We start from the raw sequence: 16,095 nt of genomic DNA on the forward strand, positions 1-16,095 counted from the left end.
TTTGGGGTGAATAATAAAATGACTGCTTTTACAGGGCTCTAGAAGCTCCTTCAGCCTGATGGAGTGGGAGGGGAGGATAGTGTTGAATAATGTCCCAATTATCTCTCCTTCCTCCATAAGTGTGCACTTGTTCCGTTCCCTTTGCTGAATTGAAAGGAAATGACAGGTGTAAGAAATATGGTGGAAACTCCCACTAGCCTATGGCTACACCAATCCAATGCAAGTACACACTTCAGGAGAAAGGAGATATTATTGGGACACACGCTTGGACTGACTTCCTTCAGTTTCTCAGCTGTGGTGGTCAGGGATCTGTGGATACTGGAGAACCTCAAGAGCTCTTTGTTGCTCTTAATTTAGAGGACCTTTTATACCCCCCCCACAACAAAAAAATCCCCCCAAAAACCTTTTTTTAAGGGGAAGTGATATGTAAAGTTTTAAACGATGCCCAGCGAGAAGGCAGAGTTTATTTATACGAGATTTAAGTAAATAGTGCAACAATGAGTTGCATGTGATGCAATCACCAGCTGTCATCCTAAAGTTCATTTGGGTTTGAATCCATCTACATCAAATCTGATATTTTGGGAAACTTTTGGTGCTGCAAGAGCTTTTCCGTGGACACGATTGATACTGTAATGAACACAAATCACTACTAAAACGTCAATGATACATTTTAGGCCATTGCCAGATCATTAGGTCAATCCTCAATAGTCAAATTTGACTTAAAAAATTATGAAACGTGTGACAACTGTGGCTGTCAAATATCCCACAAAAATAAAGTGTGAGGAGAGATCAGCAGAGAGAAATTGATTTCAGAGAGGCAGCCAGCGAAATGTCAAGAGCTAAATCCCTTAGGCCTTGCAAGAGACGAAGACAAAGGGCACCTGAATCCCTGGATGAGACTGAACAGAGACAGACAAAGCTCTGACATCAACCCTGATGAATCGTACAGCAATGGGCTGGTGGTGCCTCAGAAATGACTGACATGCTCTATGTAATGTAGAAAACAGGTCAGATCCAAACAGACAGCAGACAGACATATGTATATCTCTGTGACAGATAGGCCCAACATGATGCTCCATACATTTGAGTGAGAGAAATGTCATTGGTGGTACATTGGTGGGGGTATCTGGATAGACAACAAGTTGCCTTTTAAAAAACACATTGATGAGTTAAGTATTAATCTGAAAATAAAAAGGGACTTCTTCTATAGAAACAAGAAAGATAGAAACAGGTCAAGCCTCTTAATAGTAGAACGCGGATCATTCAGTCGACTTTCCTACTGGTCCTAGACTATGGCGACATCATCTATATGAACGCAGCCGTCACTTCCTTAAAGCCGTTAGATGCAGTCTACCATAGTAAACTAAGTTTCGTTATGGTCGACAGGTTTAGCAGTCTACACATCTTCAAAATTCTCTCCATTCCCCTTTGGGTGGCTGTGCAGCTAATAGCTATAAACAGACGCAAGACCTATGTTGATGCTTCTCTACTCTTAGACTGGGGAGATGTAAGCTGGTTTTATTAAACAATCCTTGGAGGGGGTTCAACACCAGCGTAGCTCAATCAGACATGGACTGACCTAGTTCCCTACTGTGACCTCCCTTAGAACTACTCATCAATTCATGTTGCAAATATGCCACAATTATATTGGTTAAGTGATGTCCAAAGAGTCTAGGTAGCATACTGTATGTGCAATAAAAACTGTTGAGGAATATGCGCTAGAATGAGTCAGTGTAAGCTACTCCTAATAAAAGGCTGACCCAGAGCAGTTCAGAGTTGTGTACATTTGTAGGCGAACAAATGCAAAGTGTGTTCCTTCCTTGTTACAATTGATGATAAAAGACAGGAAACAAACAGGCATTTACCACATACATTTCTAGGACACAAATCTCTCTCCCTTGCTTACATATCGGAGCAGCTTTTCTTTTAGGTTAGACAGAGACACAGACACTGTCATAAGCTCTGTTTTTCATGCCACATTAAACAATTCCGCAACCAAAATATACAGTGAGGGGGAAAAAGTATTTGATCCCCTGCTGATTTTGTACGTTTGCCCACTGACAAAGAAATGATCAGTCTCTCATTTTAATGGTAGGTTTATTTGAACAGTGAGATACAGAATAACAACAAAAAAATCCAGAAAAACGCATGTCAAAAATGTTATAAATTGGTTTGCATTAATGAGGGAAATAAGTATTTGACCCCCTCTCAATCAGAAAGATTTCTGGCTCCCAGGTGTCTTTTATACAGGTAACGAGCTGAGATTAGGAGCACACTCTTAAAGGGAGTGCTCCTAATCTCAGCTTGTTACCTGTATAAAAGACACCTGTCCACAGAAGCAATCAATCCGATTCCAAACTCTCCACCATGGCCAAGACCAAAGAGCTCTCCAAGGATGTCAGGGACAAGATTGTAGACCTACACAAGGCTGGAATGGGCTACAAGACCATCGCCAAGCAGCTTGGTGAGAAGGTGACAACAGTTGGTGCAATTATTTGCAAATGGAAGAAACACAAAAGAACTGTCAATCTCCCTCGGCCTGGGGCTCCATGCAAGATCTCACCTCGTGGAGTTGCAATGATCAGGAGAACGGTGAGGAATCAGCCCAGAACTACACGGGAGGATCTTGTCAATGATCTCAAGGCAGCTGGGACCATAGTCACCAAGAAAACAATTGGTAACACACTACGCTGTGAAGGACTGAAATCCTGCAGCGCCCGCAAGGTCCCCCTGCTCAAGAAAGCACATATACATGCCCGTCTGAAGTTTGCCAATGAACATCTGAATGATTCAGAGGACAACTGGGTGAAAGTGTTGTGGTCAGATGAGACCAAAATGGAGCTCTTTGGCATCAACTCAACTTGCCGTGTTTGGAGGAGGAGGAATGCTGCCTATGACCCCAAGAACACCGTCCCCACCGTCAAACATGGAGGTGGAAACATTATGCTTTGGGGGTGTTTTTCTGCTAAGGGGACAGGACAACTTCACTGCATCAAAGGGACGATGGACGGGGCCATGTACCGTCAAATCTTGGGTGAGAACCTCCTTCCCCAGCCAGGGCATTGAAAATGGGTCGTGGATGGGTATTCCAGCATGACAATGACCCAAAACACAAGGCCAAGGCAACAAAGGAGTGGCTCAAGAAGAAGCACATTAAGGTCCTGGAGTGGCCTAGCCAGTCTCCAGACCTTCATCCCATAGAAAATCTGTGGAGGGAGCTGAAGGTTCGAGTTGCTAAACGTCAGCCTCGAAACCTTAATGACTTGGAAAAGATCTGCAAAGAGGAGTGGGACAAAATCCCTCCTGAGATGTGTGCAAACCTGGTGGCCAACTACAAGAAACGTCTGACCTCTGTGATTGCCAACAAGGGTTTTGCCACCAAGTACTAAGTCATGTTTTGCAGAGGGGTCAAATACTTATTTCCCTCATTAAAATGCAAAACATTTTATAACATTTTTGACATGCGTTTTTCTGGATTTTTTTGTTGTTATTCTGTCTCTCACTGTTCAAATAAACCTACCATTAAATTTATAGACTGATCATTTCTTTGTCAGTGGGCAAACGTACAAAATCAGCAGGGGATCAAATACTTTTTTCCCCTCACTGTATCTTTGTGTACATTTTCATGCGGTGCACCATTTTATCCAAATTGACCCAGTCAACAGTCATATCTGGCCAACATTTGAGAGTTGGTACACCAGGGATACTAAATAAAGAACTCTCGGGGATTCTGGGAAAGAAAAAGCCATGTGGCCCATCGACATAGGACGTGTTAACAGCCAAGAGAGAGAATGTCGCCACACCTGGACAAATGCCGTAATTTATTTCAAACAACAACATGCACTTGAGATTGACATTTCTTAGGAATACAAAACAGTGTAATTTAGAAAGAGGTTGTACATTCACCATATCGCTTGTGGTCAAATTTGAAAGGCAAGCATTTTTTGGTTTGATTGTCAATTTCACGAATTGTAGTCTTAGCACACAAAGGCACAACAGCACTCTAGGAAATGAAACCTTACCTGCTCCTGGAATGATGGCGAGTTTGGTTTCAGTCAGGCCGAGCTTTGCATTGTTAGCTACAAAAAAAAGGGAAATGTGACAGAGTTAGAATATCTGGAATCAATCAGTTCTAGACAAACATCTTTGATCCATTTCCTTACAATAGAAAGGGAATTCCGGCATCGGCTCAGGGCAAACTAACAAATCACACATTCCTTGGCTTGAATATGTATATTTAGAGTGACTTATACTTAAGCAATAAGGCCTGAGGGAGTGTGGTATATGGCCAATATACCACGGCTAAGAGCTGTTCTTCGGCGCTACGCAACGCGTGGTATATTGGCCATATACCACAAGCCCCTGAGGTGCCTTATTGCTATTATAAACTCGTTACTAACATAATTAGAGCAGTAAAAATAAATGTTTTGTCATACCAGTGGTATATGGTCTGATATACCATGGCTGTCTGCCAATCAGCATTCAGGGCTCGAACCACCCAGTTTAGGAAAGTCAGTAACTTATACAGTGAATCCATTGCAGGAAGGTAAGCCTGTTCATGTCCTGACAATAAATATTGGATGAATAATGCAGAAACAAAGTGCTCTTTTTTCTTTATTTCACCAGTTGAAGTGTCCTGGGGTAAAGAATATTTAGCGTAGTCCCTGAGTCGAGCACCTGATTCCCCTTTTTGTTTCAAGCTGGGCTGAAGTGTGTTTGGGTATGCTTTCTTACCATTGCAGGTGTCGTTTAAAAACAAGGGAAATATGGAAGACTGTAAGTCTAGTTGTTTGTTGCAAAAACAAGGGAAACAAGAGAGACTGTGTAAGTTGCTCTCCATCCCTACATACGGTGTAATATGTGGCATGAGTAGGGATGCACAATATATTGATATCGGTAACAGACGGCAATGTCTAAAAACATATCTGCCATACCGTTGTTGCACCCTTATTTTTGTGTTTACCTTTTGGCTTACAGGCCACAGAACTGCTGCAGGTATCTTTAATGTAAATAAAGGAGGGACTTATACATTCTAGGTTGTAAATGTTTTATGCACCCACCCAGGCACCAAGAACCACACAGCTACTGAGTCAGCCCTCACAAAATACTTTAGTTTCATCCCTCACTAAAAACAATGACAACCTCTATGGCTGTCGACAGTTGATTCATTCAGAGAGGACTCTTCAGTCACTCAAGTCTGGCATGCATGATCACATCCATCTGTGGTGCTATGATGCCATGAAACTTTAAAGCCACTTTCATTTGTGAACACCCCCCCCCATCCAATCTGATGCTTAAAATAGATGCTAATAAACTCATCAGAGAACATGTGTGAAAGCATACGGAATATCGCAGCTCTCTCGTACGGGGAAGGGGAGTGACGTGCTAGAAACGAGGAACAGATTTAATTCTGATGCTGAGGAAAAACATTGCACACACTGACATCTGTTCCTTGGTAATTTTAAAGATGGAGTGTTGATTCGCTCCAGCAAATGGAAGCCGTGTGCATCTCAATAGAAGGGACTTGTCATGCTTGACGAGGACAACAACATGTACATTCAACAACAATTTGATCAAATACAGTGATGTTTTTAGATTGGCATTCATCTTACAAATATCATAACGCTAAATCAAATTATACTAATTTCATCAGTGAATGAATCAACCAACTGCCATAGTCTAATCTCTCAATGTGGGGAAACTAAATATAGGTCAGGTAAATTCTACTAAATCTGTTCTGTACAGTCTATTCATTCATCCATCAGGGCATGTGGGGGCATGTACACTCGCTTATATTTGCTCGTGATCATTTGTCAACTAGAGAAGTACAGTATTTGAAAACAACATGTACATTAACTCTGTTGAACAGGAATGTTATCATGTCTCATAATCGACCCAGCACAAAGACACTGTGTCAACACTTTGTTTTACTAGTATGAATCTTTGGAGGCTCTAGAGAAATTCTAGCTGTGTGTACTGTAATGTCTATGCTACACCGCTATATATTAGTCATTTAGCAGACTCTCTTATCCAGAGCGACTTGCAGGAGCAATTAGGGTTTAAGAGCCTTGCTCAAGGGCACATTGACAGATTATTCACCTAGTCGGCTCTGGGATTCGAACCAGTGGCCTTTCGGTTACTGGCCCAAAACTCTTAACCGCTAGGCTACCTGCTACCTATATGTACCTGTTTTACATACAAGCACCGGCACACCCATTTTAGCACAATGGGTTACTTACAGGCAATTCTGATGTCACAGGACAGAGCCATCTCCAGACCACCACCAAGGGCGGCTCCATCGATAGCTGCGATCGTTGGCATGGGCAGATTACCTACACAGAAACGCGGGATATTTGTCAAAATGGAGTATGATGGAAAACATTTTTCCTCCAGTAGACACAAAGAAGATAAGAAGACATGTCATCGATCATCTCTCTGAAGACAGTCATGTCTCACACACATCCACAACATAAAACAATAACAAAATGAAATATGTATAAACCACTTTACGAATTAGCAATGAGTCCTTAGCCCTCAATCACAACAGTGTAAAATGTGTACAGGCAATATGAACACATCTCCCTGAAGCACTGAACCTTGTGTAAACCAATGTGTAAATACATACAGCGCATTCGGGAAAGTATTCAGACACTTTAACTTTTTCCACATATTGTTACGTTACAGCCTTATTCTAAAATGTATTTAAATAGTTTTTTTCCCCTCATCAAATCTACACACAATACCCCATAATGACAAAGAAAAACAGGTATAAGAAATAAAAAACAGAAATACCTTATTTACATAAGTATTCAGACCCTTTGCTATGAGACTCAAAATTGAGCTCAGGTGCATCCTGTTTCCATTGATCATCCTTGAGATGTTTCTACAACTTGGAGTCCACCTGTGGTAAATTCAATTGATTGGACATGATTTGGAAAGGCACATACCAGTCTATATAAGGTCCCACAGTTGACAGTGCATGTCAGAATAAAAACCAAGCCATGAGGTCAAAGGAATTGTCTGTAGAGCTCTGAGACAGGATTCTGTCACAACAAATTTCTGCACAATTGAAGGTCCCCAAGAACAGTGTCCTCCATCATTCTTCAATGGAAGAAGTTTGGAAGCACCAAGACTCTTCCTAGAGCTGGCTGATTGGCCAAACTGAGCAATTGGGGAAGAAGGGCCTTGGTCAGGGAGGTGACCATCGGGTTCTGCAGAGAAGAATGGGAGAATCTCCCCAAATACAGGTGTGCCAAGCTTGTAGCGTCATACCCAAGAAGACTCAAGGCTATAATTTCTGCCAAAGGTGCTTCAACAAAGTACTGAGTAAAGAATACTTACGTCTGAATATTTATGTAAATGTAATATTTCCATTTTGTTATTTAAAAGCCTGTTCTGCTTTGTCATTAAAGGGTATAGTGTGTAGGTTGATGAGGGGAAAAAAACAATTTAATCAATTTTAAAAGGGAAAATGTGGGAAAAGTCAAGGGGTCTGAGTACTTTCCGAATGCACTGTAGGTGCAGTGTGACAGCTCAGTGTTTATCCCATATAGCCTAGCTGCCCTCAAACTAAACTCTGGACCTCCAAGCCAGTTCCACAGTTTTTGTTTTCATTGTTCCCTTCTAATCAGGGACTGATTTAGACCTGGGACACCAGGTGGGTGCAATTAATTATCAGGTAGAGGAGAAAACCAGCAGGCTCGGGACCTCGTGGGGTAAGAGTTGAACACCCCTAGCCTAGTGAATAACAAGACTCTAAAAATGGAATGGAATGAGTCATCTCATTCCAGTCCACCTGGCATGAATTTATAACCACAGGAAATGAGCAAGAAAAAATGATCATCAATGACTCGAAAGGATTTGAGGATGATGAAATGGGTGACAATGGGGTGAACATGAAACAATTTGGGACATAATGTCCAGACTAATTTGTGTGAAATACTAGGGCCGTCACAATACTAGTTAGTATCGTGAAAAGGAAACAAAACACGAAGCGGATTTAACTTCTTTAGGAAAACGTCCCTAATGTTGCAAGAAGAAAAACATCATGATGTTGTCATCCAGAGTCACATTTACTGATTTTCCAAGCTATAGCACACAATATTTTACTACATACAGCAGGTTTTTAACCCCTTAGAGTCGATGTCCACGCCCCTGTGGAAATCTAATTTCTATAATACAAAAAATATGTCTGTTTAAAGTAGCAAAGAGTTTGGTCTGCTTCATGTTTTCATTTCTTTTGTATTGGGAGAAAAATATTGCGATACTGGTACCGTTCCGGCCCTATTAAATAAGTCGTCAACAATTCCCTCACCAAGTTCTGAGATTAGTGCCCTTGCCTTGGACACAAAGGGTCCAACTTCACTTTGGTGCATTTTGGCCCTCTCTTTAAGGTCCGCACCTGTACAGAGAAAACAACATGTCAATGTCATCCAATAAATCTTGTAATAGAATGAAAATGTGCTCCTTCTCCTCCCCCCCCCCCCCCCCCCCCCCCAGCTTTTCCCGCCAGCATCTACGCTACAACATCGGTTACATAAATTGGTGAGGAGTTACAGACAGCATAAAAGCAACAAAAATGTATACAGATTATGGCTAGAGGTAACTGATTCCACACCCCCGCGAGTTATAAAAATACATGCAGGAAATATTCAAATGTACACTAATAAATGTCAGTCTTTAAATTAACGACATACCCATAGATTATTTTTAATTTTTTTAGACTATCACTTACACAGTAAATGCATCATGGGTATAGTTCAAACTGTCCGACCCCATTGTCACCCAAAATATAAAGTTGTTGTGTACCTGCACAGAATATCCCAGGCACCATGCTACAAATGATGACAGTCCGCACTTTGCTGTTCTTTTTTACACTCTCCACAGCCTCAGTCATCTAACAGAGAACACAATCAAAATGGGTGCTAATAACATCCATTCTTAATGTAGGCTACCTCACGGATGTTCATACCTACCTGAATGACAAGGTTTTTGCTGATGGCATTTTTTTGCTTTGGTCGATTGATCCCAAAGACGACAATCCCTAAAAGACATATAACATGTTAGAACTACGGAGAGGGGACCATGAATAGCAGACAGAGAGGGGGACCATGAATAGCAGACAGAGTGGGGACCATGAATAGCAGACAGAGTGGGGACCATGAATAGCAGACAGAGTGGGGACCATGAATAGCAGACAGAGAGGGGGACCATGAATAGCAGACAGAGTGGGGACCATGAATAGCAGACAGAGAGGGGACCATGAATAGCAGACAGAGAGGGGACCATGAATAGCAGACAGAGAGGGGACCATGAATAGCAGACAGAGAGGGGACCATGAATAGCAGACAGAGAGGGGGACCATGAATAGCAGACAGAGAGGGGGACCATGAATAGCAGACAGAGAGGGGACCATGAATAGCAGACAGAGAGGGGACCATGAATAGCAGACAGAGAGGGGACCATGAATAGCAGACAGAGAGGGGACCATGAATAGCAGACAGAGAGAGGACCATGAATAGCAGACAGAGTGGGGACCATGAATAGCAGACAGAGAGGGGGACCATGAATAGCAGACGGAGAGGGGACCATGAATAGCAGACAGAGAGGGGACCATGAATAGCAGACAGAGAGGGGGACCATGAATAGCAGACGGAGAGGGGACCATGAATAGCAGACGGAGAGGGGACCATGAATAGCAGACGGAGAGGGGACCATGAATAGCAGACGGAGAGGGGACCATGAATAGCAGACAGAGAGGGGGACCATGAATAGCAGACAGAGAGGGGACCATGAATAGCAGACAGAGAGGGGACCATGAATAGCAGACAGAGAGGGGACCATGAATAGCAGACAGAGTGGGGGACCATGAATAGCAGACAGAGAGGGGGACCATGAATAGCAGACAGAGAGGGGACCATGAATAGCAGACGGAGAGGGGACCATGAATAGCAGACGGAGAGGGGACCATGAATAGCAGACAGAGAGGGGACCATGAATAGCAGACAGAGAGGGGACCATGAATAGCAGACAGAGAGGGGACCATGAATAGCAGACAGAGTGGGGACCATGAATAGCAGACAGAGAGGGGACCATGAATAGCAGACAGAGAGAGGACCATGAATAGCAGACAGAGTGGGGACCATGAATAGCAGACAGAGTGGGGACCATGAATAGCAGACAGAGAGGGGGACCATGAATAGCAGACAGAGAGGGGACCATGAATAGCAGACGGAGAGGGGGACCATGAATAGCAGACGGAGAGGGGACCATGAATAGCAGACAGAGAGGGGACCATGAATAGCAGACGGAGAGGGGACCATGAATAGCAGACAGAGAGGGGACCATGAATAGCAGACAGAGAGGGGACCATGAATAGCAGACAGAGAGGGGACCATGAATAGCAGACAGAGAGGGGACCATGAATAGCAGACAGAGAGGGGACCATGAATAGCAGACAGAGAGGGGACCATGAATAGCAGACAGAGAGGGGACCATGAATAGCAGACAGAGAGGGGACCATGAATAGCAGACGGAGAGGGGACCATGAATAGCAGACAGAGTGGGGACCATTGAATAGCAGACAGAGAGGGGACCATGAATAGCAGACAGAGAGGGGACCATGAATAGCAGACAGAGAGGGGACCATGAATAGCAGACAGAGAGGGGGACCATGAATAGCAGACAGAGAGGGGACCATGAATAGCAGACAGAGTGGGGACCATGAATAGCAGACAGAGAGGGGACCATGAATAGCAGACAGAGAGGGGACCATGAATAGCAGACAGAGAGGGGACCATGAATAGCAGACAGAGAGGGGACCATGAATAGCAGACAGAGAGGGGACCATGAATAGCAGACAGAGAGGGGGACCATGAATAGCAGACAGAGAGGGGACCATGAATAGCAGACATAGAGAGGACCATGAATAGCAGACAGAGAGGGGGACCATGAATAGCAGACAGAGAGGGGACCATGAATAGCAGACAGAGAGGGGGACCATGAATAGCAGACAGAGAGGGGACCATGAATAGCAGACAGAGAGGGGACCATGAATAGCAGACGGAGAGGGGACCATGAATAGCAGACAGAGAGGGGACCATGAATAGCAGACAGAGAGGGGACCATGAATAGCAGACAGAGTGGGGACCATGAATAGCAGACAGAGTGGGGACCATGAATAGCAGACGGAGAGGGGACCATGAATAGCAGACAGAGTGGGGACCATGAATAGCAGACAGAGAGGGGACCATGAATAGCAGACAGAGAGGGGACCATGAATAGCAGACAGAGAGGGGGACCATGAATAGCAGACAGAGAGGGGACCATGAATAGCAGACAGAGAGGGGGACCATGAATAGCAGACGGAGAGGGGACCATGAATAGCAGACAGAGTGGGGACCATGAATAGCAGACAGAGAGGGGACCATGAATAGCAGACAGAGAGGGGACCATGAATAGCAGACAGAGAGGGGACCATGAATAGCAGACAGAGTGGGGACCATGAATAGCAGACAGAGAGGGGGACCATGAATAGCAGACAGAGTGGGGACCATGAATAGCAGACAGAGTGGGGACCATGAATAGCAGACAGAGTGGGGGACCATGAATAGCAGACAGAGAGGGGACCATGAATAGCAGACAGAGAGGGGGACCATGAATAGCAGACAGAGAGGGGACCATGAATAGCAGACAGAGAGAGGACCATGAATAGCAGACAGAGAGGGGGACCATGAATAGCAGACAGAGAGGGGACCATGAATAGCAGACAGAGAGGGGGACCATGAATAGCAGACAGAGAGGGGACCATGAATAGCAGACAGAGAGGGGACCATGAATAGCAGACAGAGAGGGGACCATGAATAGCAGACAGAGAGGGGACCATGAATAGCAGACAGAGAGGGGACCATGAATAGCAGACAGAGAGGGGACCATGAATAGCAGACAGAGAGGGGACCATGAATAGCAGACAGAGAGGGGACCATGAATAGCAGACAGAGAGGGGACCATGAATAGCAGACAGAGAGGGGACCATGAATAGCAGACAGAGTGGGGACCATGAATAGCAGACAGAGTGGGGACCATGAATAGCAGACAGAGAGGGGGACCATGAATAGCAGACAGAGAGGGGACCATGAATAGCAGACGGAGAGGGGACCATGAATAGCAGACAGAGAGGGGACCATGAATAGCAGACAGAGTACCATAATACTATAATATAGTACAGTACTATACTATAGTACAGTACCATAGTACTACGATATAATATAGTACTATATAATATAGTACAGTACCATAGTACTATGATATAGTATAGTAGCATGATATAGTATAGTACCATAGCACTATGATATAATATAGTACAGTACCATAGCACTATGATTGAATATAGTACAGTACCATTGCACTGTGATTGAATATAGTACAGTATCATATTACTGATATAATATAGTACAGTACCATAGCACTATGATTTAATATAGTACAGTACCATATTACTGATATAATATAGTACAGTACCATAGCACTATGATTTAATATAGTACACCCATAGTCCTATGATATAACATGGAAATGATATAATCTGGTGCGCCGTAAATCAATATGATCCCTTATTGTGTAAATGTTTCCTATGGAATAATGAGACATCACCATTACTTACTACGTCTGTGATCATACTGAATACTATCAATAACACTATGGCACTGTGCCCACAGAGGCTCGTGGGAATGTATTCTTGGTTCCATGTCTCTAGACAGAGGCCAATGGCCATGGGTGAATTTCAAAAGTGTTTTTCTAGATTCCTCCAGGATTTTCCTTGCCTCTTCAATCAAAACAAATCAAGTGTTATGTCACATGCGCCAAATACAACAGGTGTAGGTAGACCTTACAGTGAAATGTGCCCTTAACAATGTAGTTTTAAGAAAAACAAACTAAAGAACACAAAATAACAATAACGAGGCTATAGCCTAGTCGTTAGAGTGTTGGGCCAGTAACCGAAAGGTTGCTGGATTGAATCATCCCCGAGCTGACAAGGTAAAAATCTGTCGTTCTGCCCCTGAACAAGGCAGTTAATCCACTGTTCCTAGGCCGTCATTGTAAATAAGAATTTGTTCTTAACTGACTTGCCTAGTTAAAGGTTAAATAAATAATAATGAAAAAAAAAAATATATATATATACCGGTACCGAGTCAATGTGCAGGGTACAGGATAGTTTAAGTAATTGAGGTAATATTTACATGTAGGTAGGGGGTAAAGTGACTATGCATAGATAATAAACAGCGAGTAGCAGCAGCGGAAAAAAAGGTGAAGGGGGTTCATGGAAAACGTCAGAGGGAAGCAGTACTCTCTGACATTTTGAGAAGCAGGCGAGGAATTGAGCAAAATACTTTTGACATTAACTGGGAAGTCCTGGACTGGGGATTGAAGGGATAATAGCAAACTCATCATCATTTATATTGATATGGGACACCCTTAGGACAAGATCACAAGGTTGGGAATTGGTGAGATTTTGCAAAGAGTCAGGTAATTGACACTGACAAACACCTTGCAGTCACTTTGAACATGGATGTTGTGCGCAGTTTCCATTGAAAAAGTTAAAGATTTTTCTACTTACTTGACTTCTGGATAGTTATCTCTGACATAGCTAGAGAAAATGTGACAAATATTTTTGGAGATGATTTATCTAGTTTTACAATTGGATCAGTTGGGGATCGTTTAACCAAAGTAGTCCCCCCCAAAAAATACTAAAATAAAGAAAATATTGGCAATTTAAGCTTTCTTTCGTGTTATGTGTCAGTCATTCAAATCCGCTATGTAGGCAATAGGTCATGTACAACAGGTGTAGACCTTACCATGAAATGCTTACTTACAAGCCCTTAAGCAACAATGCAGTTCAAGAAAAAAACTAAAGTTAAATAATTAAATTAAATAAAAAAGTAACAAGAAAATGACATAACAATAACGAGGCTATATACAGGGGGTACCGGTACCGAGTCAATGTACAAGTTAGTCGAGGTCATTTGTAAAGTGACTTTGCAGAGATAACAAACAGCTTGTAACAGCAGTGTAAAAACAAAGGCGGATAGCCATTTGATTATTTGTTCAGCTGTTTTATGGCTTGGGGGTAGAAACTATTAAGGAGCCTTTCGGTCCTAGACTTGGCGCTCCGGTAGCAGAGAGAACAGTCTAAGACTCGGGTAACTGGAGTCTTTGACAATTTTTTGGGGCCTTCCTCTAACACCGCCTGGTATATAGATCCTAGATGTCAGGAAGCTTGGCCCCAGTGATGTGATTAGTGGTTTCACCAAACCATTCATGTTGCAGTCTACACTAGTGAAATAGGATTCGTTCTAGAAGTTTTCTTTCAACGTTTGGTAATTAGCATAGGACATTGTAACATATATATTTTTTTAGAAACAATGTTTCTCTTTCAAGGATTAGTCACTATTGTTTTTGACAAAGTTATGACGTTGAGAGACAGATAGCCGCTACGCTAACAGAGCAGCTTTTATCTGCAGGCAACTCAAGTGTGTCGCGTTGAGTTGTTATAGCGTTTTGATTTGGCAAACACTTCCTGAAACAAAGTCGTCTTACACCAACAACACGATTTGGGATTGTTTTATACACTAATGGCAATGGCTAGCTACCTGAATCTTCTCCGTCCAGATATCTAATGCTCAAGTCATCCTTAATATCGGAGCTGTAATGACGGGTCGCTCCATTGCTTGTCGGACGAATGTACTGTAGTTTGTTGTTGAGGACATTGTGCAAAGACTTCGTATGCTCCTGCAATCTGCGCACTCCCTCGATGGTACCCGTTTGGGGTCGAATAGCTTGCAGAAGGACTCGGCAACCCACAAGAACCGCCATACTGTAGTGCTGCAGTGTTGTTTTGACTTTCAACTTTGAACCGAGCGTGACGTGGGGTTGACCACGTGACAAGCCGCAGACTAGGATTCCCTCTGCTCGCTACAGCCATGCAGTAATGCTCTCTCCAGAATTGTTTAAACAAACAAACAAAAAACTCTCCATCGAAATCCATCACTTTGACCTGTGTATCTTCTTCGAGGCCGTAATAACACTACAGTGAAATTCTGAGCTATGGCACGAATGCATTTTTGCCCAAACATGCATTAGATAGGACAAAAACAAAGCAACTTGAATTGTTACCTGCACTCAAGATGCATTGGTCTCAGGTTGTCCATCAAAGAGTGAAACCACCAACAAAATGTAAACACTGCAGTGTGCTGTATCTCTTTACATGGTAATCACTAGCGGTTCTGAGGAGGGGCCAGGGGGGCCAGTGCCCCTGTGACAACAATTTTGGACCCCATTGTGGCCCCCCTAAATGTGGACTATGAAATCATTTTTACATAACTAATTTTTGCTATCTTTCTTTTTTTACATCCGTTATTAGACAGAAAATGCAAATAAATTGTTCAATGATTATGAACATGGTCTTTTGCCTGCTAATCCCTGCAACGCAGTGAAGAAAAACAATATGACAACAATAACGTCTAATGTAACTGGCCCCTCTAACAGTACAACTGGCCCCAGCTTGGCCCCCCCCAGTTGAAATGGTCTAGAACCGCCACTGATGATAACTGCCCTTGTTCCTGTATGCAGTGCTCAAGGAATGACATTCCATGAAATTAAGCAGTTTGGCTATTAGAAAACATGACTGTGCATGACACCATTGTTCTCCTATGGCTTAGTTTTATATTTATAATGGATTAAGAAAGACAGTTGTATTAATCTGATTAAGCTAGGCTATTCATGAAAATGATGTGGTATTTCAATAATTGAAATGACTGAGACTGGAGTCTTTAAACAAGTATTTCAGTAGTACCCCAGTCAAACAGTGAAGGAATGTAGACATGCCGACTGTATAGTAGTTTTTGTTGTGATGAGGTTGGATTACTTTCCCAGATTTAATGAGATAGTAATATTGTTATTATTAGGTGTCTGTAGACTTGCATCCCAGGCATTATCTTATAAATGGTAATTGAGGAGACTGAAAAGATTTGGCATGGGTCCTCAGATGGGTCCTCAGATCCTCAAAAGGTTCTACAGCTGCACCATCGAGAGCATCCT

General features: G+C 43.0%; 1 protein-coding gene across 1 annotated transcript in view; it reads right to left on the bottom strand.

Annotated features, from left to right (window-relative positions):
- The window catches only part of auh (AU RNA binding methylglutaconyl-CoA hydratase), a 59,704-nt gene extending 44,769 nt beyond the window's left edge, over positions 1-14,935 (bottom strand). Inside the window, exons 1-6 of the mRNA XM_014145464.3 lie at positions 14,649-14,935; positions 8,976-9,043; positions 8,809-8,896; positions 8,315-8,401; positions 6,240-6,332; positions 4,023-4,079 (exon numbers count right to left, since the gene is read on the bottom strand). Coding sequence (XP_014000939.1) covers positions 4,023-4,079; positions 6,240-6,332; positions 8,315-8,401; positions 8,809-8,896; positions 8,976-9,043; positions 14,649-14,871 — 616 coding nt within the window. The 5' untranslated portion in view covers positions 14,872-14,935. The remainder of the gene's footprint in view (positions 1-4,022; positions 4,080-6,239; positions 6,333-8,314; positions 8,402-8,808; positions 8,897-8,975; positions 9,044-14,648) is intronic.
- Positions 14,936-16,095: the final 1,160 nt, after the last annotated feature.

Source organism: Salmo salar, chromosome 01 (genome assembly GCF_965601325.2).
Source record: "Salmo salar chromosome 01, fSalSal1, whole genome shotgun sequence".
Classification (NCBI taxonomy): Eukaryota; Metazoa; Chordata; class Actinopteri; order Salmoniformes; family Salmonidae; genus Salmo; species Salmo salar.